The 15,116-nt window shown below is 36.5% G+C and overlaps 2 protein-coding genes across 2 annotated transcripts; both read left to right on the top strand.

The window, feature by feature from the left end:
• The first annotated feature begins 2,771 nt into the window (after window positions 1-2,771).
• Window positions 2,772-7,452, top strand: LOC145914371 (organic cation transporter protein-like). The gene is made up of 14 exons (XM_083002196.1): window positions 2,772-2,917; window positions 3,381-3,485; window positions 3,621-3,744; window positions 3,884-3,987; window positions 4,071-4,225; window positions 4,379-4,503; window positions 4,566-4,670; window positions 4,804-4,893; window positions 4,958-5,046; window positions 5,117-5,199; window positions 6,134-6,283; window positions 6,417-6,525; window positions 6,732-6,992; window positions 7,171-7,452. The coding sequence occupies exons 1-14, from the start codon at window positions 2,772-2,774 to the stop codon at window positions 7,259-7,261; spliced, it is 1,737 nt and encodes a 578-aa protein (XP_082858322.1). The 3' UTR covers window positions 7,262-7,452.
• Window positions 7,453-10,086: 2,634 nt separating this feature from the next.
• LOC145914600 (organic cation transporter-like protein) lies at window positions 10,087-14,491 on the top strand. The gene is made up of 13 exons (XM_083002421.1): window positions 10,087-10,232; window positions 10,843-10,947; window positions 11,107-11,230; window positions 11,530-11,633; window positions 11,742-11,896; window positions 12,279-12,403; window positions 12,486-12,590; window positions 12,726-12,815; window positions 12,887-12,975; window positions 13,183-13,265; window positions 13,553-13,702; window positions 13,808-13,916; window positions 14,230-14,491. The coding sequence occupies exons 1-13, from the start codon at window positions 10,087-10,089 to the stop codon at window positions 14,489-14,491; spliced, it is 1,647 nt and encodes a 548-aa protein (XP_082858547.1).
• Window positions 14,492-15,116: the final 625 nt, after the last annotated feature.

The following is a 15,116-nucleotide window of genomic DNA, read 5'->3' as shown; positions in this document are numbered from 1 at the left end:
AAACTAACCCAAGCAGATACTAAAAGTGATACCGAACACGTTGCACTTTCCACGACAATTTTCTTATGGGCACAGCCCGACTAATTGCATGTAACTTACCTGATATTGTGATGTTTGACGACTAAAACAAGCATTTAATTCGAACATCCGTGAAAACACCAGAGCAAATGTTTTTGTAGCGTAATTAAACTCCAACCCAAGCGTAACTGCGTACACAACAATCTACAAAGAACCTCCAGTAGTCGGCTAAAGCCACAGCAGCGCGCATGAAACAAGCAATCAAGGCTGGCGCCGAACGCGGCAAAGAACTCACCACGACTTACGTACATTATACCGGTGGCTTTCTGCCCTAAGCATTAAATGCAAGGGTTATGCGCGATGAAATCTAGCCTTTGATTGTGCAGCGATTGGGATTTTTACACCCTATTCTGCCATGGCGTAATGCGCCTGTGGAAGGCGAAAGGCCTGTTGGCTGGTAACTTCCTGAATATCTCTGCAGGAGATTTACCGGCAATCAGTAGTGGTAGTGGTTTTCAGATTTTTCAGCGAATAATGTGTTCTCCGGGGCATCCGTATTTAATTTCATTCGAGTTTGGTATTTAAGCTAGTTTTAGATGCACTTGAGTTACCCACAGTCATGTAGCGACATATTATGTTAAAATGATGTATATCCTACCGCCGAGTGTTGTGTTAATTTCAGCGGAGTCTGCCTTTTTCTTGCAAATATTTTACGTATCATGTCATGTGCATCTGACTCATCAGGAATAATAACAACCACTCCAATACTTACTTAATATTGTGACAATTGACGACTAAAACAAGTTTTGCAAACGTACATTTTTATCGGCTTCGGCAAACTGTAATATAAGAGAAGCTGACGTAGGTGTCTGGCGTGTCAGGGATAAAGTCAATGAAAGTAATATTTAGGAAGCGAGAACAAAGAAGGGAAAACAAACTGGAAACCTGGTGGCGTTATACTGGCTTCGTGCAACGTGCCTCACTGACAACAACGGTCATGTTAAAAAGACGGTAGTTTGACCAAAACATGTGTAACAAGCATACAATTCGTATACATCCGTCAAACGCTTTTGTAGCCTAAACAAACCGCAACCCAAATGTAACAGCGTAAACAGCAATTTATCAGAAGACTGTAGCAAATAAAACCACAGTTATTTTGCTTTTGTAAAGTACAAGGCATTTTACAGCATCCTGCATAACTACAGTCATGCATTTCACACGCAAAAATGCCAAACGAATCGCTGTTAACAGGATCTACCGAAAAGGTGTTATCATTCCATTTCCCAAAACCATGTTTGAACTAAGATCAATTTTGTATTTATAGTTGAAGCAAATCACGAGGAAAGGTCAGATATACACCGCATGTTTTTATGGAAATTCGTATAACAAAGTTATTAATACTTTTTGTAAAGGAAAGTAGTTCTAGGTGTCACTTTTCTATCAGATTCTTATCGTCCAAACGCCTCTGCCAGCAAAGAGTTATTAGTTGTTTTCATTTAACCCCACAACACCGCGGTTTGCAATAAACCAGGGAGGAAGTCATTGTATAATGTATAGGATTAATTATACATAATGACCGACCAATAACAAATAATGGAATTAGTGCAATGTCGTTATTGTTTTATGGTTTCACCATCCTTAAATGTGAAAATGCTTTCAACGACAGGAACTTCTGATAAAACAGTCAACAATGCTGATTGAAAATAATAAAGGTTCAATCAACCTCGTAATAAAGGATTCTTTAATTATCTAGCGTGAAAAAAGATACCTGTGCATAGAACAAGTTATTATAATTTCCATAAAGGTCCTTAGATGATATACAATAAATGAATTTATGGACAACTTAAGATAAGAGTAAATATTGGCAGATACATGCTTATCCGGGAGTTTCGACTACAAAGAAATTGAGTTCTTATAACTCACCAGTTACCTCGAGATACAAAAACCCAGAGTAGTAAGATATTGAAGCCATCACGCATTTTGGTCGTTTCTGACTGTTACATACACAGAACTGTTCGCGTGTGAATTTAAAACGAAAGTTTCTGCGTTCAGTACAAGAGGAAGAGGAGCAGGCGCATGGTTTTGGTTGCGGTTTGGAAGACTGACTTGGGAAACGAGGATTGCTTCCGCCAGTAATTCCTGCCATGCCACGCTGGTGTTTTCATTAGTTTGTATATCTAGTTTTTTAGTTTCATACAGGGACAGCTTATTTTCAGTTGCATATTTAGTTTTCTGTTGGTGTTAGAGCATGTCCAATGAGTCAAGTGCGTTTGGCATGATGTTACTAAGCTTATCGTTTGTAGTTGTTTACATTTGTAGCAGTAGACTTGAGTGTTGTCTGCATGACTGCCTTGATGTATCCCAACTTGTACCTTCAACCTGTTTAGATATTCTGCACCTTACTAGGCCTTGTTTAACGTTTGTTGTTGTTTGCACGTCATGTTTACGCCTTAGTTTAAGTTGTTAACCTATTAATTTGATAGTTTAAATACATTATTCCTGTCTAGTCGGTCGCCACACCTCACAGGCTCATTTATCTGCAGTCACTCTGCAAGTTTGACATACGGAGTTGCTTGATCGCACTTTTGACTACTGGGGAAATTAAGTTCATCATTTTCTTCACATTGAATCTAACTTGGCCATGCTTTTAAGTGTTTTAAGGCCTATGTTTAAGTATATGCATGTGTTGTAGTGCTGCGACAATACTGTGGAAATTTTTAGTTGCGTAAAAGAGTTGGAACAAAACGAATACCATGATTGATTTTGACGTGGTTTCATCCAAACTTGGTGGAATGGGAAGATACCAAGTATTATTAATACTGATTGTGTCGTACAGTAGCGTGCCAGCTGGCTACAACACTACTGCTCCTGTGTTCATAAATTTCACCCCGGATTACAGGTAATTGCCTAACGATTATTGAGGCTTCCGAAAATTTTCCTGTAATTTAGTAGTGTTGTCATCACAGTTACTGAATGAAAGAAGGATGGATAAAGTCCACTTGTAAACAAAGTTTTTTATAGTCTTTTTTCACGAAACTGGTATATTTAATACCGAAGTCATATAAGGGTATTCAATAATTCTAAAAAATCGTATGGTAAACTACTTACTTTTTTTGGAGTATTCAAAGTTGCAAAGTATTCAAAGTTTAAATACAATGTTTGGCTAAGCGCGGGAAAACTTTTGCACCAAAAGACTTTCATTATCCTACAATGTATTTTATTCAATATCCACGTTTTATACCACATTTGTATATATTTAAGGCGGTGTTTTTTGTATTTACAGTGTGTTGGTTTAATGTGTAACATCAATGTTTATCTGTGCAAATAAACTTGAACTTTATGATATTTACCTTTTGTATCAGATGCAAAATAAGCAACACAAGCTGCACCAGTGGATTAAGTGAAGAAGATATACTCAACATGACAACTCCACAAAATGAAGATGGTACCTTCGACTATTGCTCAAGGTATTGCCAGTAGGTTATAAATGTTATTTAAAAATCTCTAAAAAACATGTATTGTAACTCGTGAACTAACAAAATTATGACTATATTTCCTGACAAACAAGGTTGTACCTCCAAATTGGAATACTGTTTTTGCAGATTTCAATATAAAAATAGAAGTACCGCTTCAAATGACTGCTTCAATTACTCTATACCTAAGATAAAATGTGACGACGGATATGAATATGATCGAAGTACCTTCAGTCAGACTGTTATTACTGAGGTTACCATGTTGGATTGCGTATAATATTACAGAATTGGCCTCTTTTGATTGACGCAATTTGAACCCATTTTTTAACATCTATGATCTAGAAAAGTACAAAATCTTCTTCAATTTCATTCTTCTGCCTTTATAATCTTAGTTTAACCTTGTTTGTGATGATGCTTGGCTAAACTTTTTTGCAACATCAATCTATTTGCTTGGTGATTTGTTTGGAGCAATAGTATTTGGATATATATCGGACAGGTTTGTACATTTGCTTTACTAATTTTTTCAGGTGAATTGTTCTACAATCTGTTAAATGAGTATGATACAAATGTTATGCTTAGATTTGGCCGAAAATTTACCATGATTATAACAGCTGCTTTCTGGTTTGTGACTTTGCTTGGGTGCTGTTATGTTCATAACTATTGGCTCTTTGTCGTGTGCCGATTATTTGCTGCTGTGTTTGGATCTGGTAACTACTTGGTCAGCTTTGTATACTGTAAGTTTTCAAAAAAGTTTCGAAATCAATTCTATTTACAGTAATATACGACAATTTATGTATGTTTTGAAAAATTATATATTAAAGGTGCAAACAAAGCACATCTTCTTCGCAAAAGTCAAATGTTTTAATTTTGTGGCTATTTTTGTCTAGTATCAGAAATTACTTCCACTCGATGGAGAACACTGGTTGGAGTCAGTTTTCACGTAGGCTATGTACTTGGGTACATGATATTGTCGGGGCTTGCTTACTATTGGAACAACTGGCATGACATGCAGGTAGTTTTGTCTATGTAAGCCCTTGTTCATTTTGGCAGGGATGTTAACGATTTTGTTTTTAGTTTGTGATGGCAATGTTTACTCTACCGTTTGCACTTTTTGTATTTCTTATACCCGAATCACCACGATGGCTTTTCTCCAATGGAAGAAATGAGCAAGCTAAAGAGGTTGGGTATTATTTCTGGTATTTTCAGTTCTATTGTTAAAACTATAACTCCCAAAAAACTGTCTTAAAAACATGGATTATTTGTTCATGTTAAAATTTTAAAACATGTATTTTATGATGTTCGTTTAAACCAGATAACAAGAAAAATTGCTAAGCACAATAAAATAGAATTAGATGAAAGTACATTATGGGCAGAGGCGGAGCAACCTGTTAATGCTAACGAGGTAAATTTTAAGTAACATTTAACCATGTTTAAACAGATTTTTGGTAAAACTGTTGTTTTCTTAGGAAAAGGAAGAAAACAAAACCTATTCGTCAATTGATTTGTTCCGTACTCCGAAAATGAGAATAATCACCATTTTAGTTATACTTAACTGGTGGGTAAATGGACAAGTAACAAAAAAATTGCAAAACATTTTACATTGATAACATTCTTGTCTTTAAAAGGTTTGTGAATGGATTATTATATTATGGTATTTTACTCAATGTTGGCGCTCTGAATGGAAACATATTTATAAACAACACTCTGAGTGAGTATTATATTTTGAGTTGATACCCATGTAGCACAAACGTTTTTTCATGAAGGATATATATTGTGCATGCAAATCATAATCCTATTTGTAGGATTCAAACCAAAACCTTGAAAAATAATGTGAACGCATAGGCCCACGCTATCGGTCTCCCTACAAGTGTCTTTGAAGCAACGTCAGGTATAATGAGCAGTGTGGAACCAGTGAAACACAGAATGACAGTGATAAGTCAGCATTGGGGCAGTCGAGTCAAACAGGACGCAATTGAGATGAAATTCCCAGTACCAAGTTTTTGGCACTATGAAGTTAGCGCAGCGTCTAAAACACAAACCATCGTTACAATTGGCAATTTAGTTACTTGGCTGCCGCATGGCTATAGGCGGCCAAAGGTTAATAGTCCGTTTGAATTACCGCTTTCCTTGTTTTACCAACAAGTTGGTTATTTTGTTACTTTGAGCCATGAGGATAAAAATTGCCTATTTAATCAACATTTGTTTATTCAACCCCCTTGGGTGCCAGCTTGTTTTTAAAGGTATATGGGTTGAGTGCCAGGATGTGCCGATGGTTTGATAAGTTGTGTCAGATTCTATGTTGGTGATCATTTCAGCAGATCGTAGTGTTTATTATATAAAAAAAAACTGATGCAATGCGAAAACTGAACTTATTTTAGCCTGTTGATAAAGAAATTGACTTGTGTAATACAAAAAGATACTAATACTTACAAAAATCTGCAAAATACTTGTAACTAAAATACATTGACAATAAGGATTACCTTGAATATTTCTATGCAAGTATGATAGAAAACACGCGGGTTCATGTTGAACATAGAAATGTCAAAATATTGCTAAACCGTCTGCAAAATTTAGGTTTGATTATGTCTCTGCATCCTGATTTACCTGCTGTTGTTGACAAAATTACAGCACTTTATTTTTAGATGGAGTGTTGGAATTAGGTACATTCATATTCATAATTGCCTTAATGGACTGGACTGGTCGGCGCATAATGCTTGCATTTATGCTTGTCCTTTGTGGAGTGACAGTTCTGTGTGCAACCATAGTTGATCAATATGCTGGAAACAACCAAGGTGTACAATTGTAAATGTTATTTTGCCAATAACGCACAAACAATTTTTTACAGCACATTTGCCTGATGTACATGTTTTACATTTTATACAATTCACATTTCTTATGACGCGACATAACAGTGCCTTTCTTCAGGTCTACAGACCTTAAGTGTGGCATTTGCGATGGCGGCAAAGATAGGAATTTCTGGTTCGTATGCCGTCATCTACAATTATACAATTGAACTCTTCCCCACAGTGATCAGGTAGGCCTACACTTTTCTATGGAGAATTTTAACCCGTTTTTCTTGTCGTCGCAGATTTAAAATTTCCATTTTGTTATTTCACGCCATATACATACTTAAGTGCGAATTTCGCGTTTTGAAAGGACAGGAGCTCACTTGGGCCTACTAACATTTCAATACGTTCATCACATTAGTCACTTTGTTAGTATTAAAATCCGATTTTGCAGATCAAACGCTGTTGCTGTGGCATCAACTGGTGTTGGAGTCGGAAGCATTATTTCGCCCTTTGTGATAAGCCTACAATCATACATACCTTGGTTACCGAATGTGATATTCGGTGTGTTGGGGCTTCTCGCCGCCGCTATGGTGGTATTATTACCTGAAACCAAAAACATCGATATGTTTGAGACTCTTGAAGACGCAGAATTATTTTACGCGTCCAAAAATGTGGGAAGTCTATGTGCCAACCAAACGACCGTTAATCGGGAGTAAGTATTCTGTCCAATGCGCAGCAAAGCATAGAAAATTTCTTTTTTTGTTTTACGGATGATGTTAACGTACATATACGACCATCCTTCCCGGTAATTGTTGGCAGCAACAGTAGCACTACATTTGCTCATTGTTTTACTGCAAATTAAACCACTATCTTATGTTTTCCGTAAATAGAGACATAACGAAGTCACAAGCAAATGAAAACACGAGGTATTACCAGAGCGGAGAATATGACAACCTGGCAATTGATGGAACTGAGCTGTAAAACAACCTCAATGGTTCAAGATACCTAATGAAAATTACAAATCCCATATGATATTAAAAAATGTCACCACACCCGATAAACTTTCACGACAATTTTATAACAAACAATAGCGACATCTTGTGTTAAAGTGATACAGTCACGTTTAATTATTCATTTAACTTCATCATGGAATGGGCCTTTTCAAGGTGTAACGCACGCAACGACAAATATTTTGTGTATTTCCGCTTGTGGGTGGGAGTAATGTAACGACATATTATGTCAAAATAATTTACCGCCGCGTGTAGTGTTAATTTCAGCGAAGGCTGCCTTTTTCTTGCAACTATTTTACGTATCATGTCATGTGCATTCGATTCATCAGGAATAAACACAACCACTCCAATACTTACCTAATGTTGTGACGATTGATGACTAAAACAAGTTTTGCAAACATGCATTTCCAACAGCTTCGGCAAACTGTAATGGAAGAGAAGCTGACGTATGTCTCTGTCGTGTCAGGGATAAAGTCAATAAAAGTGATATTCAAAAAGCGAGAACAAAGAAGGGAAAACGAACTGGAAACCTGGTGGCATTATACTGGCTCCATGCAGCGTGCCTCACTGATAACAGCAACTGACTCCATGCAGCGTGCCTCACTGATAACAGCAACTGACTCCATGCAATGTGCCTCACTGATAACAGCAATTTTTGTATTTATAATGGAAGTAAAATCACGAGGAAAGATCAGTTACACCGCATGTTTTTATGGTAATTAGTATAATTAAAAACTTTATTACTTTTAACGAAAGGAAGCAGTTCTAGGTGTCACTTTTCTATCAGATTCTTATCGTCCTATAACGCCTCTGCCAGCAAAGAGTTATTAGTTGTTTTTATTCAAACCCACAACACCGCGGTTTGCCAGGGAGAAAAACCAGGGAAGAAGTCATTGTTTAATGTATAGGACAATTACACATACTAACCGGCCAATAACAAATAATGCAATCAGTGCAATGTCGTCCATCATCCTTAAATGTGAAAATGCTTTCAACGACAGGAATAAACCGGGAGGGAAATCATTGTTTAATATATAGGATAATTATACCTACTAACCGGCCAGTAATATACAATGAAATCAGCGCAATGTCGTTATATTTTTGTCAGCTTTATGGTTCCATCATCCTAAAATGTGGAAATGCTTTCAACGACAGGAAGTTCTGATAAATCTGGAAAACAACCAGCAATGTTGATTGGTAGTTATAAGTGCAATTAAAATAATTAAGTTTAAATCAACCTCCTTACAAAGGGTTCTTTAATTATGCTGCATGACAAAAGAAACCTGTGCACAGAACAAGTTATTATCAAAATATTATTCTCCTTGACACAGCAGGGATTACGAATGACATAAGTGTATGATTTTTATTTCGAAATACATATTTGCCAAGCGGAAATCGAACCACCATTAGCAAACTGTTAAAAAATAATCAACCAACCCTCTATAATCAGTGATTTGGAAACAACATTGTAATTCCTAAGTGGTTTGTCTTGTAATGTTGTGTGAAATGGAGATTTAGCCTGTTTACGTCGGTATCGCTAAAAACAAAGAACAACGAAGTTTGAACACAAGTCAATGTAAATAAAAGCTCACAATCTGAATCTGATCTCGACATTCGTAAATTGCGGTAGCGTAACGTTTGTCATGGAAAAGGGGAAGTCATTAGTTTACTGTGGCGGTTTTGTAACAACTGTGTCGGTTAGGATAAAACCCTTGTAGTCCAAACAAAAACTAACCACCATATAGCCCTACGTCAGCCTGTTGATCGAGTAACTGATATCAACCGCATTTAGTGGGCATAATATGGCGTAATCTCGTTGTGTACTGAGGTTAATTTTATAGCGGCCTTTGTTTGTCAAACAAGTTTTAGCTTGCTCAATGATGTTAACAGTTGTTTGTGGGGTGTAAATGGCTATAAATTACAGCAGACTAACATTACACATTTGTTAACCATCATCCAACATTTTTGGTGTTTGTTAGTCGCACATTCAGCACAAGCAGATTTAACATGATTGTGCGACTGCGAAGTTTGCTTGTGCCCCAAACAGTTGACGACCTCGCGTTTTAAGGAAAGGAAATGCATTCATACATAAACTCAAGCTTTTTACACGTGGTTTGTCCAAGTGAGGTTCGCAGGCTTCGCAGCCAAGGCATTGCAGCAAGCTGGATTGATTTTTCAGATCTCGCTCCGACTTGTCGGAAAATGTAGCTGATCCAGCTTGGCTGCAATGCCTTGGCTGCGAAGCCTGCGAACCTAATGATGAGAATACGAGAGCTGAGATCGCTAAATATAAAGGGCCTGCGCAGTGGGGCGATCCTGCCTTGCTATGCGAAAGCATGTCATTACTTCTGCGTGGTTTGTCCAAGTTTTGGTATTTAAATATCAAAACGTGGTCAAGATTTCGATCAATGACAGAGCTTGTGCCTTTCATTTTGAAACGACATTGGCACTGTGTGCCGACTTAACCAGGAATGTTTGATTTAACATGATATCAAGTGCTAGAAATTATTAACCAATTCTGGCAGTATTTGGTCTGGTAACATGACTAGCGTTTCTGCCTTTGCACAGTCGGCATTGTCTAGTTTTAAACGTGCGGTTGGTTTTATTCGTTCTGCAGACTTTGATCCACATGGCACTTTTGGCTATCAATAGACCTAGCAATGAAAAGGAAGTCGCAGCAATTAATCGCAGCTTTGCACAATTTCAGCCAATCTGAGTATAATACAGCAACTTTTGCCTGATGGTTAGGAATTATAGAAAGAAGTCGCTTATAGTAATTGGAATAAAATTAGAACCATGATTGATTTTGACGTGGTTTTATCCAAACTTGGTGGAATGGGAAGATACCAAATATTGTTAATATTGATGGTGTCGTACAGCAGTGTTCCGGTTGGCTACAACACTATTTCGCCCGTTTTTTTTAATTACACTCCAGATTACAGGTAATTACGTAACGTTTCTTAGGATTTCGAAATATTTCCTGCTTTTTAGTAGAGTTATTTTTACAGTTACAGGAGGGAAGAAGATTTAATAAAGCCCTCTTACCAGCACTTGCAAAAAATTCGCCTTGACAAACTGTGCCAAGGCGCATTTTCGCGCCTCAGTAATTTATTTTCGTGATTCGTGACGCCAGTCATTTTCGGCGTGACAAATTGTCAAAGTTATGTATTTTTATTCACGATGTGATATAGTATATTTATTACCGAAGCCATATAAGCGTATTTATTGTTTGCAAACGCCGTAGAGTAATCTAGTTACCTCTTATTGAGTCTTCAAAGTACCAGAAAAATTTAAATAGAGTATTTGGCAAAACGCGGGAAAATTTTGCACCAAAAGACTTTATCTCACGATGTATTTCAATCAATATCCATGATTTGTACAAATTGTGTTTTCATATAAGGCAGTGTCCCCTTGTTTAACGTTAGACAACTTGTCGGCAACAATGTTTAGGTTTGCAACACCGTTATATCCTTTTCTGTTTAAATTTCTTGTCGTGAAACACTATTTGCGAAGCCGACTTTTGTTTAAATTTTATCATGTGTCTTTTTTCAGATGCAAAATAAGCAACACAAACTGCACCAATGGATTAAGTGAAGAATATATACTCAACATAACGACTCCACTAAAGGAAGATGGTACCTTCGACTATTGCTCAAGGTAACGTCAGTAGATTTTAACTGTTATGTGAAAGCCTCCAATACAACGTGAATTGAGACTTGAAGTAATATCTGAGTAGACTAACATCTTTATATAATTCCTCCGATATATGGTTATATGGCATGGTCAATGCCATACCTTGCAATATTGTTTTTGCAGATATCAATATCAAAATGCAAGCACCATCTCAGATGACTGCTTCAATTACTCTGCACCTGTGATAAAATGTGACGACGGATATGAATATGATCGAAGTACCTTCAGTCAGACTGTTATTACAGAGGTTGCCATGTTTGATTACGTAAACATAATACCATACATATACAAGCAAAGTGGTGTCAATAGTATTTATAGGACCTTAATAGAATGTCAATAGTATTTATAGAACAAGCTGCACTGATGAAACCTTATTGGTCGAAACAGTGACCATAGAACTGCACCTCACAAAATTTATAATATTACACATTTGGGTCAGAGATGTTCTTTCTCAATTCAAGCAATTTTAACAATTTGTTTTGACCATGTATGATCTCAGCAAGTACCTCATTTACTTCAATTTTATTCGGCTTTTTTATCATCTAGTTTAACCTTGTTTGTGATGATGCTTGGTTTGACTACTTTGCAACATCAATCTTTTTGAGTGGTGATTTGTTTGGAGTATTCGTTTTTGGATATATAACAGATAGGTTTGTACGATTTGTTACTTCAACAATTTGTTAAGTGAATATTTCTGCACTGATATTTGTGTTTGTAACATTTTTTGTTATTAATCATGTTAGAAATGTTTCGTTTAGATTTGGCCGAAAACTTACAATGATTGTAACAGCTGCTATCTGGTTTGTGTCTTTACTTGGGTGCTGTTTTGTTCATAACTTATGGCTCTTCGTTGTTTTCCGACTATTTAATTCTATCTTCGGATCTGGTATATACTTGTCCAGCTTTGTGTACTGTAAGTTTTATTTAGAAGTTTCTAAATCAATATTGTTTCGAAAATTTGGGTTTTGAGCATACCAGTTATAATTAGTATAGTCGCTGAAAATGTTGGAAACATGTTGGGCGTTTTACTAACTTATCTTATCAGCAATTTCGTTTGTACTTTAAACATTGCTCCACATAATCAGTTACTATTCGATTTCATTATAACAAGTTTAATACAAGGAAACTGACTCAAACTTTGTGACCCGACGACAGTAAACATATATATGTAACGGGATAAAAAGAAACTGAAGTTTTCCTGCATATTTAGAAATGTCGCTAGAGGGGCTTATTACGAACTGGTCCTCATATGAAACCTTCAAACAAAGTTTTCTTTTTCGGCTCTTTATATTTAGTATTAGAAATTACTTCAACTCGATGGAGAACACTGGTTGGAGTCAGTTTTCAAGTAAGCTATGCAATTGGATACATGCTTTTTTCTGGGATTGCTTACTATTGGAACAACTGGCATGACATGCAGGTGGGGCATATATAAATTTGTCAGTCAACTTGGTTTAAGGCCTTGTTCTTTCTGGCATGAAGGTTAACGATTTTGTTTTTAGCTTGTTATGACATTGTTTACCCTTCCTTTTGTACTTTTTTTATTTGTTGTACCCGAATCACCACGATGGCTTTTCTCCAATGGAAGAAATGAACAAGCTAAAGAGGTCATGTATTGTTTGGTTTTGTCTTTGCCTGTTGTATCACTAGAACCAAATCATCTAAAATGTAACATAATACCAAGCTTTATTTGTTTGTTTCAAAATTTTAAAGCATGTATTTTATGTTTTTCGTTCAACTAGATCACAAGAAAAATTGCCAAGTACAATAAGATAGAATTAGATGAAAGTAGATTATGGGCAGAGGCAGAGCAATCTGGTGATGTGAGCGAGGTAAAATTTAAGTAACATTTAACCAAATTTGGTCATGTGCAATTTTTTGGTAAAACTGCTGTTTGTTTCAGGAAAAGGAAGGAAACAAAACCTATTCCTTAATTGATTTGTTTCGTACTCCGAAAATGAGAATAATCACCATTTTGGTTGTTCTTAACTGGTGCGTGAATTTACATGTGTAGCTTGCTTGCTTTTACATCGTTGTAGGTCTTATGAGCGACTATAAATGTCAGAGAAAAGGCATCAATGCAAATTAAGTTCATCATTGCTCTTTGAATTATGCCGGTTTCATTTTCCAGAAACAAAAAATCAATGGAAATTAAAACTAAAATACAAGATATGTTTATTACATTCGTGTTTCGAACAGGTTTGTGAACGGATTAATATATTACGGAATTTCATTTAATGTTGGCACTCTAAATGGAAACATATTCACAAACAACGCATTGAGTGAGTATTAAATTATGGGCTGAGTTAAGATTTCTTAAGTTTACGACACCAAGTTTCCAACTGCACTGTGGAGTTATAGCTTCGAAGATCCAAACTAAATTGACAATATCGATTACTTTGGATATTTTCATTCAAGTATGATAAAAAAAAATACACACGGATTCATGTTTACCACAGAAATGTTAAAATATTGTTAAAGTTTCCGTAGAAGTTAGTTTTTATTATGATGTGTTTGCTTCACGATCTACCTACTGTTGTTGATAAAATCAGAGCCACTTTATTTTCAGATGGAGTTATGGAAATAGGTTCATACTTATTTGTGATTGCTTTCATGGACTGGACTGGTCGACGCATAATGCTTGCATTTATGCTTGTCCTTGGTGGAATGACTGTTTTGTTTGCAACCATAGTTGATCAATATGCTGGAAACAACCAAGGTTGGAAACTACTCTGTTTTATTTGCAATAACAAGATTTTATGAAGATGTGTTTTTCTTTTTATATACTGCTATTCCACATTATTTACAACGTGCCTTTGTTCAGGCCTACAGACCTTGAGTGTGGTATTTGCCATGGCGGCAAAGATAGGGACTTCTGGTTCGTATGCCATCATCCACAATTATACAATTGAACTCTTCCCCACAGTGATCAGGTAAACTTTTCTATAATTTATAATTTTGTTTCTCTTGACGCAATGGCAAGTAAAATTTTGCAAAATTTGCGCTCAAAAGTAAAAGAACTGACCGGTTACGAAACGAAAGCGGTTATGAGAGAGTGGAGAATCTTAACATTTTCTTGTCGTCGCTGCTTTAAAAATACCAGCCAGTTCTTGCACCCCTTTTGCGTACCTGAGTGCCAGTGAGTGATTACATTATAAAGGATAGGAGCTCACAAGGCCTACAAACATTTAAATCCGTCCATCCACCAATCACTGTGTAAGTATTAAATTCATCCCAATTGTGCAGATCCAACGCTGTTGCTATGGGATCAATCGGTGTTGGAATTGGAGGCATGATTTCGCCCTTTGTGATAAGCCTACAATCATGCATACCTTGGTTACCGAATGTGATATTCGGTGTGTTGGCGCTCCTCGCCGCCGGTACGGTGGCATTATTACCTGAAACCAAAAACATCGATATGCTTGACACTATTGAAGAGGCCGAGTTGTTTTATGAGTCTAGAAATGTTGGAAGTCGAAATACTCACCGAGCGATCATTAACCGATAGTTAGTACTCCGTCCAGCAAGGGGTATCTGTCATGCATTTATGTCAATGGCTTCTTAAACATATCTTCAACACTTGCAAAAACTGCGTTTAAATAAACCTCTTGCGTCTTCCATGTCGTTCCTTGATTTTTTAAGGGTTTGCTTATCATTTCAATGCTAACCAACTGCGTTATGTTCTACAAAGAATCGTTCCTTAAATAGGGACATGACTAAGCCAAAAGTAAATCCAAACACGAAGCATAATCTGAATATGTGGAACCAAACTTAAACGTCAGCAAACAACGATTTTAGTTTATATTATGCCCACTAAATGCAACAAAAAGACGTAGAACTTGCAAACAAAATTGTTGTTTTATCCCCAAATAGGATAAATCCATGTGGTACTAACAAAAATCACCATATAGCCCTACGTCAGCCTGTTGATCGAGTAACTTAAATCATCGGCATTTAGTGGGCATAATATAAACTAAAATCGTTGTGTGCTGACGTTTAGTTTGGGGTGGTCTGTGTTTATCAGTTTAAGTTTAGTCAATGGTGTTAACAGTTGTTTGTTGGATGTAACTAGCCATAAATTACGAAATTACGGGTATTCCACATATGCCAACAAACATAAAAGTAAGTTTGGT

Source organism: Ascidia mentula, chromosome 9 (genome assembly GCF_947561715.1).
Source record: "Ascidia mentula chromosome 9, kaAscMent1.1, whole genome shotgun sequence".
In the NCBI taxonomy this organism is placed as follows: domain Eukaryota; kingdom Metazoa; phylum Chordata; class Ascidiacea; order Phlebobranchia; family Ascidiidae; genus Ascidia; species Ascidia mentula.
This window is presented reverse-complemented; position numbering and strand designations above follow the sequence as displayed.

What these genes read in the sequence shown, in the direction of transcription:
- LOC145914371 (XM_083002196.1), top strand. Translation starts at nt 2,772, where the DNA reads ATGATTGATTTTGACGTGGTTTCATCCAAACTTGGTGGAATGGGAAGA. An exon ending in CTTGGTCAGCTTTGTATACT is followed by an intron (nt 4,226 to 4,378) that starts GTAAGTTTTCAA and finishes ATTTTTGTCTAG; the next exon opens with TATCAGAAATTACTTCCACT. An exon ending in CAAACGACCGTTAATCGGGA is followed by an intron (nt 6,993 to 7,170) that starts GTAAGTATTCTG and finishes TTCCGTAAATAG; the next exon opens with AGACATAACGAAGTCACAAG.
- LOC145914600 (XM_083002421.1), top strand. Translation starts at nt 10,087, where the DNA reads ATGATTGATTTTGACGTGGTTTTATCCAAACTTGGTGGAATGGGAAGA. An exon ending in ACCTTCGACTATTGCTCAAG is followed by an intron (nt 10,948 to 11,106) that starts GTAACGTCAGTA and finishes TTGTTTTTGCAG; the next exon opens with ATATCAATATCAAAATGCAA. An exon ending in AATCTGGTGATGTGAGCGAG is followed by an intron (nt 12,816 to 12,886) that starts GTAAAATTTAAG and finishes TGTTTGTTTCAG; the next exon opens with GAAAAGGAAGGAAACAAAAC.